This window comes from Gekko japonicus, unplaced genomic scaffold, assembly GCF_001447785.1.
Source record: "Gekko japonicus isolate JY-2015 unplaced genomic scaffold, Gekko_japonicus_V1.1 scaffold1214, whole genome shotgun sequence".
In the NCBI taxonomy this organism is placed as follows: domain Eukaryota; kingdom Metazoa; phylum Chordata; class Lepidosauria; order Squamata; family Gekkonidae; genus Gekko; species Gekko japonicus.
The window spans coordinates 243,485-260,502 of NW_015173160.1; the positions used below are offsets into that span (position 1 = coordinate 243,485).

General features: G+C 39.2%; 1 protein-coding gene across 1 annotated transcript in view; it reads right to left on the reverse strand.

Annotated features, from left to right (window-relative positions):
- Positions 1-17,018, reverse strand: part of LOC107119842 (cytosolic phospholipase A2 epsilon-like) — a 78,330-nt gene that overhangs the window by 51,694 nt on the left and 9,618 nt on the right. The window contains exons 3-4 of the mRNA XM_015422456.1: positions 4,193-4,265; positions 1,942-2,088 (exon numbers count right to left, since the gene is read on the reverse strand). Coding sequence (XP_015277942.1) covers positions 1,942-2,088; positions 4,193-4,265 — 220 coding nt within the window. The remainder of the gene's footprint in view (positions 1-1,941; positions 2,089-4,192; positions 4,266-17,018) is intronic.

A 17,018-nucleotide genomic window follows, 5' to 3' on the forward strand; every position in this document is an offset into this window, starting at 1 on the left:
AGGCCGAGTGCCAAAGAATAGATGCTTTTGAATTATGGTGCTGGAGAAGACACTTGAGAGCCCCTTGGACAGCAAGATCAAATCAGTCAATCCTAAAGGAAATCAACCCTGACTGTTCTTTGGAAGACCAGATACTGAAGTTGAAGCTCAAATACTTTGGCCACCAAATGAGAAGGGAGCACTCACTGGAGAAGACCCTGATGGTGGGAAAGATTGAAGGTCAAAGAAGACGGGGACGGCAAAGGATGAGATGGTTAGACAGTGTCATAGATGCAATGAATATGAAATTGAGCCATCTTCAGAGGACGGTGGAAGACAGGAAGGCCTGGCATGATGTTGTCCATGGGGTCATGAAGAGTCGGACTCGACTATGCAACTGAACAACAACAACAATTTGATCTTGTACACTGGTTGTGATCTTGGCAATTTTTTAAAGTCTGTCTTGTGCAGATTGCACTCTTCCTTCAAATTGATTGATCCCAAGTGATTCTTAAGTTTGGTGGTTCACAGAATGTCCATGTGGCTCAGCTGCCATTTTAATGTTAGGCTTCCAGAGACTGCCAAAATGGTTGCCCCAAAAAACTTTGTTCACTAAAGCATTAAAGGGAAAAATGTTTTAAAAGCTTTAGGCTTCCCATCCCAGTCTCTCTCTCTCTCTCTCTCTCTCTTTACATCTCATGTCAATTTCATTCCACGCTGATGACCCCCCCCCCCTTATTTTGTTTGTATGTAGCATGGAAACCTTTTTTTCCACTGGAGATGCTGCCATTTGCCTCCTCTCCAATCCCCCTTTCAAGTCAATACCAGCATGGAATTAAACTTCATGCAGCTCATTTTAAACTTCCCCCTGTCATTTTATTTTTTATTTTTCATTCAGCAATCTGAGATTAGCAATAGTCTCATACTGCTAGACTCATGCCACTTGTAAAAAAAATTAAACTAAGGAGGAAATGCAGCTTGTACACTGATGAAGGGGGAGGATGATGGACGGTGCAGAGTGGGTGGAATGACCTTGATTTGGGTGGGGAGTGAACAAGATGCAGCAAAAGTGTGGGGGAAAATCAGAGGGAATATGTACGCTTTTGAATTACTTTCAGCTTGAAAAGTGAAACAAGGGAGAAATCAGCACAAAAACAATCTCAGAAAACCCAGGAAAGTGACCAGAAAGTGAACTGAGAACTGAAGGGAGGAAAATCAATGAAGAATGACAAAGAAAACACAATGGACATGCATTGGATAAGCGAGAGAAAACACCTGTGCATAATAAGCCACTTAACCATTTGAATAGAAGATTACAGGGAGATGCGCCATTAACTTTGTAACCTCAAATTAAGAGACAACTGGCTCTGCAACATCTGCAGTATATGACCTCTTTTGATTTGCTAACAAATGCATTTGAGAACAATCTGTTCTCCTTTGCTGAACTTCATTGCAATTCTGGTAGCTAAAATTTTATTTTTCATGAATTTATTTACATAAATTTGTTTACAACTTTGGCACCTCTGCATAACTAAATCTGATAGCTGCATGGCATAATGATGTCATCTTATTCAGTGAAAGATCTCTTATTAACCGTGATCAAGTGTATGGGATTGAAATTTATTTAATTAATGGTTTAGAAACTTACAAATAGATAGAAACTTACAAATAGATAGAAATGACCTCACTAAAATAATCAACAAACTGTAAAAGCATGCAAGAAACACAACCCTCATTCAATTGACTTCAGTTACCCTTAAAGATGGCAAATCTGCATGGGATTGTGATGTCAGCTCAATTATTATTGCTCATCCACAAAGGCTGGAAAAAAGACGGCATATTATGTTCTGGGGCAACATTTCCCAAGGAATCCCCCGCAGTTGGCCTAAAACCAAAGAAATGACCCCCCCAGTTAAAGGAGGAAGCAATTGTGTGGATTTGTATGAAAAGAAAGCACAGTACTGAGATTCTGGCAAGAAATAGAGACAAATACAGCTGGAGTGGACTGAAGCACTTTAGTGGTGCATGATCTTTTTCTCTGTAAATCTAATTTGGGGTAGCAGATCTGCTGCTCTGTAATAGTGCCTCTTACTTCTAGCTGTGTTTTACCTGTATAGTTATAAAGAAAACAAAACAAAAAGGGGCATAACCCTCCAGTGTTCTCTCCTTCAAAGGTAACTAAGCCACTAGCCCCCAGAATTTAACATAAGCACTAGCCTCAGGGACTTCGTATCAATTGGTGAAGTGAAGTGCTTTAACAATATGTGTAATATATCTCAAGATTAAAAGAGTGAAGGCCAGGGGGATAAATGGAAAAATTTGGGGGAAAACCTATATTTTTACCCCAAGTGACCCCCCCCCCAGATTTCCAACACAAAACCAGAAGTTTCATCCACATAATGTTTACTGCATTTGGAATTAGTGAAATGCTGTTTAAGACTAAGTATTACTCAAAATGTGTAGAAGGAAGATTTTTACGTAGGACAATCTACAGCATTAGATAATAATATTTCCTCTGTACACTGTAAATATATATAATAGCTTGGATTCTACATAGAATTTCCATGGCGCAGAATTTCGGCAGGCTCCTCCTGTCAGAGAACTCTGATAACCTCCAAGCTATTTCTCTCTCTACTTCATACCCCTGTCATTTCCCCACCCACAGACAGATTTTCCCACCAAAAATATTTTTAGTTCCCCTCAGTGACTGAGCTGCCCTTTAGTAGCATGTATTTCTTCTTTACTTTATAAACTTTAACTGTCTCACCCTGTCACAGATATTAGTTTAGGCTTATGACCCAGCACAGGAACTAGAAGGAACAGATAAAGAAAGAAGTACTTTTTTCCCTTTCTCACAATACAAGAACTCGTGGGCACTCCATGAAATTGCTGAGTGGTCGGGTTAGAACAGATAAAAGGAAGTACTTCTTCACCCAAAGAGTGATTAACACATGGAATTCACTGCCACAGGAGGTGGTGGTGGCTACAAGCATGGACAGCTTCAAGAGGGAACTGGATAAACATATGGAGCAGAGGTCCATCAGTGGGGAAGTTGATGCACTGTATTATTAGTGCTTGGGGGGGCAACAGTGGGAGGGCTTCTAGTGTCCTGGCCCCACTGATGGACCTCCTGATGGCACCTGGTATTTTTGGCCACTGTGTGACAGAGTGTTGGACTAGATGGGCCATTGGCCTGATCCAACATTGGCTTCTCTTATGTTCTTAGAGGGAATACAGGAGCTGTCTTGTTTTTAAATACCCTCTTGAAATGGCATGTGAGGCAAAATTAACTTTCAAAACAGAACAGAAATTTTAATAAACAGGGAATGTATAAATATGAGGATTTAAGGTATAAAAGTTGCTGAGTTAAAACTTTCTAATATATACAAATTTGAGATTTTTGTACAAGAGAGTGTTATTGTAGCTTAATTTCTGAGTTTCAAGTTCTTTTCAGTGAGAGGTTTTTGCTTATTATACATTTTAACTGTTACACAATATTTCAAATACATTCTTAGAGAATAGCTTTGTCTTAGTGCTTCTAGGTTTCTCCCTTCAGATCCCTAGGATTTCCCTTTAGATATTATAGCTTTCCAGTAACTCTTGAGGTGTCTAAGCTCTTCCCCTTTATCACAGACCAGGGTTCTCTTCCCAACCCCTTCCTACTGGCTAGAAGTTATCCTTCTTGTTCCTAAAAAGCAATAACTTCTTCTCCTATTTGGTTTGTCTGGGGGTTCTCTCTAATTCCTCAAACCTCCTGCCAAATTCCTCTTCCAGTTCTATATGTCTGTATAAAGCAGTGTTGTAGCTTTCTTGACTGAAAATCTGAATTCTCCCTCAAAGTAGTTTTAATATATCTTAGACAATGGACTCCCTCTTCTTTTCTCTATAAAAGTACTTTCTCTGACAATTCCCTGACAGAAATCACTGACTCTCAAAGTCTCTTCCCTCAGAAGCCAAACCCTCTGACTACTGATCCAGACATTAGATTCCAGACAAAGATTAAAAGTGATTCAAAAGGTGAATGAACCTTTTCCCTCCAGATCAGCTGTTTTATTTCCGCTCTAAGCTTGTGCTGGCTAATCAGTGAGTGACTAAAACAGCCAATCACATAAGCTCTTCTCTCCAGAGAAGATTAACTCTCAGACTCTCTGTCCCAAGCAGCATCTCTGTGCAATCTATCACACTTGTCTATAAGGTTTTTTTTCTCCCTTACCACCAGATTGAATAGTATCAGACGAATAAGCCTGAAACTCAGATAACAAGATTTTGTCTAGAGCCCAGGTCTCCTGAAGAAACACAAAGTCATTATGTGCCGATAGTTCTTTAATTTCTGAGGAGGTGCTTTTAAGTTTCCATCCAGCAATGTTCCAGGAGAGTAGTTTCAAACAGTGCCCCCTTGGTGCATTTGATGCATTTTCCAGTCATTGGCCCGCATGGATTTGTTGGAAAGAATCATTACAAGATCTAGTTTGTCCAGTTAGACTGGGTCACTTAACAATTATCTTAAGTTTGAGCAGGGATCGTTTTGTAGAAAAAAAGCTGCAGGAGCTCATTAGCATCCTTAAGAAGCTATTAGCATAATAGCTCATTAGCATATGCCATACCCTCTGACTTCACTGGAAGGCCACATAATCCTGTTGAGCATCTATCCCAGAACTCCTGGATCCAGACAGGACATCTGTAGTAGTCTGGCAACTCTTCATTTCACCAAGAGGAACTAGAAATGCTTGCTTTGTCAGTGGATCAGTAGGGACCTCCAGCATGACTATTGGTTGACCACTAGGGCATTGGGCTAATTCAGATGAGTTAAGTTCCACTCTAGAAAAATGAATCTTAACAAGGTTCTCCAAAGAGTTTTCAATTTATTAATTATGGGGATTTATTTGCCAAAAATTAAAGCCCCAAATGATTCAATCAAAGTTGTTTCCATTGGTTTGAAGTCAAATCCTGTAGCTGCCTTAGTTGTCTCATCCTTTGTCACCTTTATTTGATGATTAATAAAGAATGAGGAAGGATCAGTCACTTGCTGAGAAGGTGAAACAAGTTCAATGAACATAGGCTCTTCACTAGACTTTTTTCCTTCCAGTCTTTACCCAGATAGTGTAGTGTATTAGGGAGTAGAGGGAATAGCCTCTGTGTATCAAAAGCTCAACCCAGCCATGTACACCTGTGTGCATGCCAGTCCCAAGTCTAGATAAATGGGGAGGGTTGGAGAAAGTCCTGGTGACCAACTCCAGAAAAATCTGCCAAGAAAATTTTATGGAAAGGCTCTCAAAAGTATCAAACATGGTGTCCAATGGCAGGACACCCAGGCCAAAAGTTACCCAACAAATTACTGGTAAAGAGCAAAGATCTCTAGCAAGTAGTCATGGTATTAATGTGCCTGGGACAAATCCAGGAGGAATCTCAGCTGCTGATAAAGCCAAAAGTGAAAGCAAGAGCCTACGCTGTCCAGAGACACACAGAGTAGCAACATGGGATGTCAGAGGAATGAGTCAGGGTAAAAAGTCATGTCTAAAAAGACCCAGAACAAACAAAAGCGACTGATGCGGGAGCATACCGGGAGCAGGCGCAAGGGAGCGTTCACACTGTTGGGCCAGAGGCATGGCTGTAAGGCACGGCTTTCTTTTTTTGTAATCTGGAGATATGCGCTTATGCGCATGACGTATTAGGGAATAAGAAAAAATCGGCTTTTGGCATTCACACTTTGTTGGTGCAGGATGGACGCAGGATAATCGCACTTTCCAGGGTTTGCTACCACTTTCACCAGGTATCTTTTAAACTCAGGAATGAAGCGTTACAAGACGGGTTGATTATGGGTGGGGAACGCCTGACAGATGTGCCTGTGTGAACGGCCCATTTAATCTGGTTGTGAAACGTTCCTCACATGCGCCTATATCAGGGCAAACTGCCTATCTGAACTCAGCCATAGAATAGCAACATGGAATGTCAGAAGAATGAGTCAGGGACACAGGGCAAATAGGTTATTGTCAAAGAAGAAATGATAAGGTTGAAAACTGACCTCCTTGACATCAGTGAGCTACATTGGACAGACAATGGCTTTTTCCAATCTGAGGATTTTACTGGCTACTATTCAGGACATGACACCAAAAAAAAACAAATGGAGTAAACAAGAAATTTGCTCATGCAGTGGAAGGCTTCTCAACAGTCAATGATTGAATTATTACCATCTGACTTCGTGCCAAGGCCCTCAGAATCACAGTTGTCCAAGTCTATGCTCTAACAACTGATACAATGGAACTCGACCTAGAGGGTTACTATGCCATCATCCAAGAAACTCTGAAAAAAGACATTGTTTACATATTGGGAGATTTCAGTGCAAAAGTTGGCACCCATACTGAGACAGGCATCATGGGTAGATTTGGACTTGGGAGAAAGGAACAATGCAGGCAATCGTTTGGTATAATTTTGCCAAGAAAATCGCTTTCAAATCATGAATACTTGGTTCAAACAGCACAAATGTCACTTATACACTTGGACCTCTCCAAACAAACTATACCATAATCAGATTGACAACATCCTATGCAATCATAGGTGGATCAGTACTCGCTGTCAAGACATATCCAGGCACCGACTGTGGTTCAGATCATGAATTGTTGCTGGCTAAAATCAGAGTGAAACTATGCAACATCAAAAGGACAGCACCATTAAAGAAGTTTGATGTCACCAACATCCCTTCCACATACACAACTGAAGTAAAAAATAGGTTTGAATAGCTGGACATGGCTGAGAAAATGCCTGACAAACTGTGGCAGGAAATTCATTTGATGATCATAGAACTAGCAGCTGAACATATACTATACAAGAAGCCAGAGAAAAAGTGCAAATGGCTCTCAGACAGAACCATAAAAATAAGAGTGAAGAAAAGCAGCCAAACCAGCAGGAAAATGGGAAGAAGACTGAATGCAGATTTCCAGAGGGCAGCAAGGAAAGACAATGAAGTTCTGTGGGATGAGCATTACAAAAAGCTAGAAGAGGATTGCATAAAGGGCCACATCAAGTTTGCATTAATGCAAGTCAAAAAGATTTGAACACCACTTACTGCCTTTAAAGGCATTATCAAAAGCAAGGGAAAGAACTGTCCAACCAACAAGATGTCAAAAACAGATGGCGATAATACACAGAACTGTACAATAGTAGCAAAGAAGCCCAACCTCAGGATACCAAGGAAAGGGAAGTTAAGAAAGAACCAGCCATCCTTGAGGAAGAGATCATGTGGGCAATGAGCCAACTACCAAACAAGGCTCCAGGTGTTGACATCATTTTGGCAGAATTGCTGAGGCCTGTACCACCTGCAATCATCCGAACCCTGTGTCAGAAAATTTGGGAAATCAACACATGGCCAAGACCCTGGAAATGCTCAGTGTTCATTCCACTACCAAAAAAGGGAGACTCCATAGACTGCTCCAATTATTGCACAATCTCTCTCATCCCTCACATTAGCAAAATTCTGCTTAAAATTATACAACGCCTGGCACCAGCCATTGAAAGGGAATTACCAGATGTCAAAGCCGGCTTCCGAAGGGGGCATGGCACTCACAACCATATAGCAAATCTGTATTGGATCATGGAGAAATCTTATGAGTATAAAAAGATGATCTACTTATGCTTCATTGATTATAAAAAAGCCTTTGACTGTGTCGATAATAACAAACTGTGGAGAGCCCTACAAGACCTGGGGGTGCCAGCACTTCTGGTCAAGTTGATACAATCATTGTACACAAACCAGGAAGCCACTGTGTGAACACCATATGGAGATACTGATTGGTTCAAGATAGAGAAAGGAGTATGACAAGGTTGTATTATTTCACCTTTCCTATTCAACATGTATGCCGAAACGATCATGAGGAAGTTAGAGCTGGAAGAGTCAAAAATTGGGTTAAAGATTGGAGGACAGAATATCAACAATCTTCAATATGCTGATGCCACAGCCCTCCTCTTGGAAACTAAAGAAGGCCAAGTTCATGACCACCAAGAAGAAGAGAAGCATCAAAATAACAGTTGACAATGAAGAGATCAAATGTTTGGAAGAATTCACTTTCTTAGGATTACAGATCAACCAAAACAGTGAACATGGTTCAGAAATAAAACCTTGAATCATGCTGGGTCGCACAGCAATGATGAACATGAAACAAATATCGAAGAGCAAGGACATTAGCCTAGCAACCAAATGAAAATTAGTCTGTGCTATTATGTTCCCCATAGCAACCTATGACTGTGAAAGCTGGACCATGAAGAAGCAAGACAGGAGGAAAAATGACTCATTTGAGCTGTGGTGCTGGAGAAGCCTCCTGTGCATTCCTTGGGCAGTAAAGGTGACAAATAAGCAAGTATTGGAATGCATAAAACTAGACATGTCATTGGAACGAAGAATAATAAAACTGTGACTGACTTATTTTGGCCAGGTCATGCAGAAGAACTCACTAGAAAAAGCAATTATGCTTGTATTGGTTAGCAGCAAAAGGAAACCAGGCTACCAAAGAACATGGTGGCTAGACACCATAAAAGTCAACACCAGCCTGAGCATGAAATGACTCAAAGAAGCAGTACAAGATCAGAAAACGTGGAGAGAGCTGGCCCATAGAATCACCAGGAGGCAGACATGACTGAATGGTTAACAACAACAATATCAAAAGCTCTAACAGGGCACATATTGTATCATTTGAGATATGATACTTAAGAGCATATTAAAGATGGCAATCTTGAAGAATAAAAATAAAGTCCTATATGGTCCCTAGGAATCAAACCTGGGAACCATTCCACATATTGCAAATCAGTTAAACTTAAATCCTAAATGCTGTTTTGCTTCCCATTTGTTCTTCTGGAAGATAAGTGTACCACAGTAAGGGAGTATATTTAAAACTATTTTATTTTTGTTCAAAAAGAGAAGCCCTAAATTCACAAAATTAGCACAAAATACATTTTTTAATTTAGATTTTGTGACATCAGAAGTTGATTTTTGCTTGGTGTAATATATTGATGTTGGCAATAAAGCTTTTAATTTCTCATATAACATCTTAGCATCTGAAACTTTACCATCTTGTTTTGTAGCATCACCCACCCTTAAAAGCTTAGAATGAAATCAAGAAGGGTTTTTTTTAGTTGCTCTGCCAGGTCATTAAGTTTGGTATGGATTTTTTTCAAGTGTCTCAGCTATTTAAAAGGTTTGGGTAGCAAGCATATTATAATCAAAAATCCTTTGATCCTTACAAGAAAGACAATCACTAGGCAAATTAAAACCCCTTCTCCTCCTTGGTGTCCGTGGAAAAGAACAAGCTAGTTCTTCCACAGTAGTATCACCAGAAAGCCTGGCACATCACTGTTAAGACAACTACATCTGTTGCTGCTGCACAAAAAATAATAGACAAACATAAGGAAACACTGTGTTAGAACAAAACATACTCTACTAATATGCACTTGTGTCTTCATATATTGATTTAAATACATAAAGACCCTAGTGTATCATATTCATATAATATAAAAACCTAAAGAATATTATATATCTACGAATAGAAAAGTCCACAGCTACAGAGAACTATTCCAGTGCTGTAGATTATCTTGCTCCTGATAGTCTACAGCATTGGAATAAGTCTCTGTAGCTGTGGACTTTTCTATTCATAGATATATAATATTCTTTAGGTTTTTGTATTATATGAACACAAAATGAATATGAGGCAGACTCAGCATGGGTTCTGTAAGGGAAAATCTTGTCTCACTAACCTGTTAATGTTCTTTGAGGGGGTGAACAAACATGTGGACGAGGGGGATCCAATAGATATTGTTTACCTTGACTTCCAGAAAGCTTTTAATAAAGTTCCTCATCAAAGGCTCCTAAGTAAGCTCAAAAATCATGGGATAAAATGACAAGTCCTTCTATGGATCAAACTGGCTAATTAATAGGAAACAGAGAGTGAGTATAAATGGGCAATTCTCTCAGTGGAGGGTGGTAAGCAGTGAGATACTGCAGGGATCAGTACTTGGTCCACTGCTTTTTAACTTGTTCATTAATGATTTGGAGTTGGGAGTAAGCAGTGAAGTGGCTAAATTTGCGGATGATATGAAGTTGTTCAGGGTGGTGAAAACCAGTGAGGATTGTGAAGCACTCCAAAGGGATCTGTCAAGGATGGGCAAGTGGGCGTCAACGTGGCAAATGGGGTTCAATGTGGCCAAGTGCAAGGTGATGCACATTGGAGCCAAAAATCCTAAATATAAATACACATCGATGGGGTCTGAACTGGCAGAGACTGATCAAGAGAGAGATCTTGGAGTTGTAGTAGATAACTCACTGAAAATGTCGAAACAGTGTGTGACTGCAATAAAAAAGGCCAATGCTATGCTGGGGATTATTAGGAAGGGTATTTAAAACAAGTAGAAATATGGTATAAGAAACTTTGGACTCATTACTTAATGGATGCAGTCTCCAACAAACTAAATTGCATGTCACAACTGAGGGGTGACATGATTGAGGTTTATAAGATTATGCATGGGAAAGAGCAGGTAGAGAAAGAGGTACTTTTCTCCCTTTCTCACAATACAAGAACTCGTGGGCACTCAATGAAATTGCTGAGCGGTCGGGTTAGAACGGATAAAAGAAAGTACTTCTTCACCCAAAGAGTGATTAACACATGGAATTCACTGCCACAGGAGGTGGTGGTGGCTACAAGCATGGACGGCTTCAAATGGGAATTAGATAAACATATGGAGCAGAGGTCCATCAGTGGTTATTAGCCACAAGGTATAGATAGGGGCTCTGGGGCAAGTGATGCTCTGTCTTCTTGGTGCTTGGGGGGGGTCAACAGTGGGAGGGCTTCTAATGTCCTGGCCCCACTGGTGGACCTCCTGATGGCACTGGTATTTCTGGCCACTGTGTGATACAGAGTGTTGTATTTAAATCAATATATGAAGACACAAGTGCATATTAATAGAGTGTGTTTTGTTCTAATACAGTGTTTCTTTATGTTTGTCTAACTTAGCCATGCTTCCCATGTTTGTTGCACAAAAATAATAGTCTATTTTACTTTGGGAAGAGGTGGCGTTAAGTCACTCTTAGTCCTCATAGCCCTGCTTCCAAATACTTAACTGTAAAGTAGATACTCAAAATTATAATATCAGTAGTAATGGCAACGAAGTATAGAACCCCCTCCTGAAAAACCCAAATTAAATCCAAATTAAACGAATAACATAACATAAAATAAATAAAATGTGAAATAGAAAAGGTTGCTGTTGGGAAAACTACAGCTATAGAAGAAGAGGAGGGTCTCAGTCTCTTGTCTGTACACCAGCTGTTCCCCCTTCACACCCAAAGTTAATTAGGTTACATTCAGTATCTTATCAGAATGAACATCAAGAAAACATTGTGAAAAGAAACTCGAGCCTGCCCAAACAGCTGCCTTGAAACAGAAGCAAAGCAAAACCCTAACCAGCAGGTCCAAAAGAACAGATAGCATATAATAAAAGCAAAAAAGAAAACTTAGCTCTTCACAGAGCACAACAGAACACCACCACCCAGCCAACCAGAACTGGAAGTCATCCAAGCTATTTATTAGGGGTTCCCTCTTCCTTCAGGATCAGTATTTTACGGGTATTTAGGCTGCTGTAGGAGGGCAAACATCAGTAAAAATCTCCCCTTTCTTTATGTATATGGAAATTCTAGGCAGGACCCAAGCCAACCTATTTTTTAAGATTGTTTAAAGGTGACAAATTTTGTTTATAATAAATATTCTAATTTATATAATGATGATACATTCTTGGAGACCTCAGTGTTTAAAATGTTATAAAGTTTAACTCCATATCATTAATATCTTCATTAATATCTTGTATCATTCATTAATATCTTGTATCAATATAACTGCAAGATGTTCTATACTGAATGTAAAATTCAATGTAGATAAAGGATATCCTTGTCAAGTCATATGATAATGTGGAGAAACTAGAGAGAATAAATGTTTGATTTCACAGCATGTAAAAATACACCTTTTATGTTTGTCTAACTTTGCCATGTTTCCCATGTTTGTTGCACAAAAATAATAGTCTATTTTACACTACAAGCTGTAAACTGCTCAGAGACCCCCATTGGGGGGGTTAGGGCGGTATATAAATCGAAGGTTAAATAAATTAAATAAATAAATATATTTAATATCTCTATACTGTGAAATAAGAATTACCACTCTAGCTTGTCAAAGGCTTTCCCCACATTTCTTTTTTTCCCTTTTTTCCTTCTCCCCCTTTCTTAACCAGTGTCCAATTTATAATAGTGTAAACCTATCTATTCTAGTGCTATTCAAGAATGCCTGCCTATGATAAAGCCCATTGGATATTAAACCTATGATGGTTTAAAAAATTGTAATCAGTGTTCATCAGAATTATTGGTGTACAATAGCCCACTTGCGGGAAAGGCGGGGTATAAATATAATGAAATAAATAAATAAATAAATAAATAAATACAAGTTCCAGATTTAGAAGAGTAATTATTTTACTTTACAAATAAGAGTCAACCTTGCTTGGTTCCTTCAAGAAACTTTTATTAGTAGCACTTGACCAAGAAATCCTTCACTGTTCAGGAACAAAATTAAATAGGGTCGGCTTCTGCCAGACTGATTTGTAGATAGAAGATATACACTAGGATCTCCTAGCTGGAAAACTATTGCTGTCCGTGGTCCAGTAATAGAAAAACTATCCACTGATTTTTAAAGTATGGGTTACATATTATGGAATAATAAACTGATGGTCCTGAAGGCCAGTAGATTCTTCTCACAAAGGAATTCATACAGTTAGGACAATAGAGGTTTATTTGCAGGTGTTGGCTTTCAGATACACAGGTATATAATAAACTCCAAATGCACTGAGAAATACCCTGATAGCCAGCAGCATCTTACTCTGCCGTATAAGGTTTCAATTCCTGAAATTCTGACCAGTGGCTCACTCCGACTTCTGACAAACATGGCTCTACTGCAGCTGGATGGGCTATTCGCTTAGCTGTAGAGTGGCTAACTGGCCTGGAGAAAAATGCCCCACCCTTTAATAGACGTTTAATGGTATATTAATGCCTCTGGATATTTTTCTTCAGGCCAGTTGGCAACTCTATATGTAATCCTTGTGCTTCACAGTCTCATAAGCATCATGCTGTTTCATAGAGAGCAATCCTACCCAGAATCCTACACAGGCTAGTGTGACTTACTCTTAGAAAAGTGTTTTTAGGATTGCACTGTTCCTGATTACCTGCTGCTCTAACTCCTTCTCCATTGCTGCATGCAATACTCCCTCACACACACATTTTCTATCTCCTCCTGAAGGTAGTTCCCACCTTTTAGTTAGCTCACATGCTCCTCCCTGGAATAATTCCTTTATGATACTCCAAATGTTTATGCCTTGCTGCTAGAGATACTGCTCTTTTCTTCACAATGGCTGTGCTTTTTCTAAGATATACGAAGGTGTCAACCAGCAAACCTGTCTCAATATATCTGTGCAACCTGGTTCCGCAACCCTCTTTATTTATGATAAAATCATACCATCTGATTCAGTTAGGATCTATTTCATAATCCTAAAGGAAACTGTAGTAGTGCAGTAGTACTTCCATCTGAACTAACCTATCCTGTTTCCATTCTCAGATTTGCATCCTCCTACATGCAAAATGTATGAGGTACTTGTTAATTAGGTTAGAACTTTAGGTATGATAATTTAACAAAGCATAACCATGGCTAACATCTTTCATTAAATATAGTATTGAACATAGGCAAGCCTTATATTTAAGATCCAGGCCTGCAAATGGGTTGAAGAGATCAAAAGGGAAACATCTAACTGTGGTCATGGGAAAGCTGGCAAGTTACTTTGTGCCTTTGAATAGCAAAGACAAATGGAGCCACACCATTTGTCACTGAAAACACACCTCACTTTTTCTGTTGATGCTTGATTTACACTTCAGAGGGGAAGCATCCTGTCATAAATTGTTTATCTTCTGAGCCATTTGTTGTCACAGCTTCATGTCACAAAACTTCAAGGGACTGAATTTTGTATTGGCTCAAGGGCCCCAGCCTAGAAGTTTAGCTTCCCTGTTGTTCATTGGAGCAGCCTGTTCCAGCTATCCGGAGGTAATGGGCTGACCTTGCTATAGGTGCCTGCCTGGCACACACACCAAAAGGATCCTCTTTGGACAAAGAGACTTGGGAAGTTTCCTTAATTCAGCCATGAAGAATAGCACATGGTAGATATGAATTTAGATTGTACTGTGTAGTTAGAAACCTACTATGTAGCTTTATTGTTTTCTGCTCATGGCTTTGTTCCTCTTTGAAGGAAGCTTCTATGGATTCAACATGGTATGTTATGTAAATAATGCCTCCTTAATGATGCTAATATATTGTATTTAGTTGCCTTGTGAAGAAAGTCAAATCAATTCCTAGCACCCTACGTTTTTTTCTGTTTCACATTTTCTCCTGATCCTTCTCAATTCACTGAGATTTCTAAATTGCTTTTCCACCTACAAATAATATAAATCATTTCTCTTATTCAGATTTTAAGTCTATGTGTCATCAAACTGTAATCCATACTTGATCAATTGGATAAAGTTTGTTATGGAATCATCTAGTTAATAATGAAATCCTGTAGCATGTTCTGGAGTGCCAGTTACTTTACCAACATCTGTGATTGTCATGTGTTTATTAAATTATTAGCTTATCACTATGAAAGGGAAGGACACTTACAGATATCAGCTTTGCGGAGATTTCTCATTCGTATTATTCGCACAGTAAGCAGGTTGCAAGGAAATGTGTCCATTGGCTGGAAAAACAAGGTTTAGAAGGCCAAGGTAAATGTTAAATTGTTATGAGGTGTAAGTAAGAGTCCTGTCAAGAAAAATAACCTAACTATTAGTCACTTTGCTGAATAACATTAAAATCTTGTTTAGGCTGAAGAATGAAAATAAACATTTCCCAGGTCACTGCTCAGATCACGCAAGCCCTTTTCAGACATTCTGAGGAGGTAGAATGGGTAGGCCTGGAAAAGGAAGCTCCACCTACATGCATTGATTAGAATGTATGGCTAGACCCGGACTGTATTCCACTACCAGTGGAGGAACAGAATTCCACTGCAATAAGCTTTCTGGAAGTCAAGGTAAACAATATCTATTGGATCCCCCTTGTCCACATGCTTGTTCACCCCCTCAAAGAACACTAACAGGTTAGTGAGACAAGATCTTCCCTTACAGAACCATGCTGAGTCTGCCTCAATAGGTTTTGTTCATCGATGTGCCTACTAATTCTTTCCTTAATAATGGTTTCCACCAATTTACCTGGTATCGACGTCAGACTGACTGGCCTGTAATTTCCCGGATCTCCTCTGGAACCCTTTTTAAAGATGGGAGTGACATTAGCTACCTTCCAGTCCTCAGGAATGGAGGCAGATTTTAAGGAAAGATTACATATTTTTGTCAGGAGATCCACAAGGTCACATTTGAGTTCTTTCAGAACTCTCGGATGTATGCCATCTGGGCCTGGGGATTTATCAGTTTTTAAGTTGTCTATCAGTTTTAGGACCTCCTCTCTCGTCACCTCAATCTGACTCAGGTCTTTCAACACCCCTCCCGAACTCAGCGGTTCTGGAGTGGGCAAGCACTTCTCATCTTCCACAGTGAAGACAGAGGCAAAAAATGCATTTAGCTTCTTAGCCTTAGTAAGCTTGTCACTTGATCAAAGAAGGAAATGAGGTTGGTCTTGCAGGACCTGTTGGGGACAAATCTGTGCTGACTTCCCTGGATCACGAAGTTGTCCTTTAGATGCTCTCTGACTGACCCCTTTAAAATCTGCTCCAGTATCTTCCCAGGCACAGAGGTTAGATTGACTGGGGTGTAGTTTCCTGGGTCATCTTTCCTCCATTTTTTGAATATTGTGATCACATTTGCCCTCTTCTAGTCAGGAAGATATGTAAAAAATTATTTCAGAGGGTATCTGATAGAGGGCAAATTGTTTCAGCAATTTTGGCTGTGTTTTTATTTTGTCATTAATTTATCTTTTGTTTTTATCTCATGTGCTTTGTTAGCCACCTTGAGTCTAAGGAAATCAGTATCAGTATGAAAAGCAAATAAATTGTCTACTGAGATATCCCTTATGCAAAATACTGTCTCCAAGTTTCAGTTCCTTATATGTGTATGAGTGACGTAACTCATAGTTTTCAGGACAAACCAGATACAGACTGTAAAGCATTTTTCCCCTTAGCAGTTATATGATAAATAACAATTAGTTAATGAGAACATACCTATTATCTTCCATGCAGTTAGAACCGCACCCACGGGAAAGAAAAGTGTGCAAAGTACATAGGGATGCTTCATTCTACTAATGGACATTATGACTAAGTATCCTGATAACAGGAAATGAGGATTGCCATAGTAGCATTTCACCAGCATTAGAGAATCTGCAGGTGTTATTTTTATGCTTGCATATTCATGAATCATATTGTTTCACATGACATTTAAGTTCCACCTGAAAATGGAATTAGAGGTGATGTTTAGATGTGAATGGAGATGATAATAGTATCTTGACTCTTCAAATGGTACTCCCTGACAATTGCAACATTTATGATGTCGAATTAAGTTCTACAAAGTTGTACAAACCCATGGAAATTGCTGATTCATTTCAGACAAGGAATGAAGGTTGATACCCAGGTGTTTCTAAACCCCTAAGTCCAGGAAATGTAGAATGAATTATGAAATCATAAATACCTTCTTGGAAACTACTAGCAGCCCTAGATTAATAAAATAAATGCAATTTATAACATTTTAAAAAGAATTATATAAAATTCCATATAGTTGAATCCACTTTGTCTAACTTAACTTCATAGTTCATTTGTTTATGTAATGTGGAAGGAAGTTGTCCAAATAGTGGGTACTCCCTGGAAGTTAAAGATAACATGGGGAAAATGAGATTCAATGTTATCTTCTGTTATGATTTTATTAGCATTTAGCAGTTGATTTGTCAAAAAGACATACATAGGGTCCAGTCAACATGGGGTGAAAGTGGAGGGATGAAGAA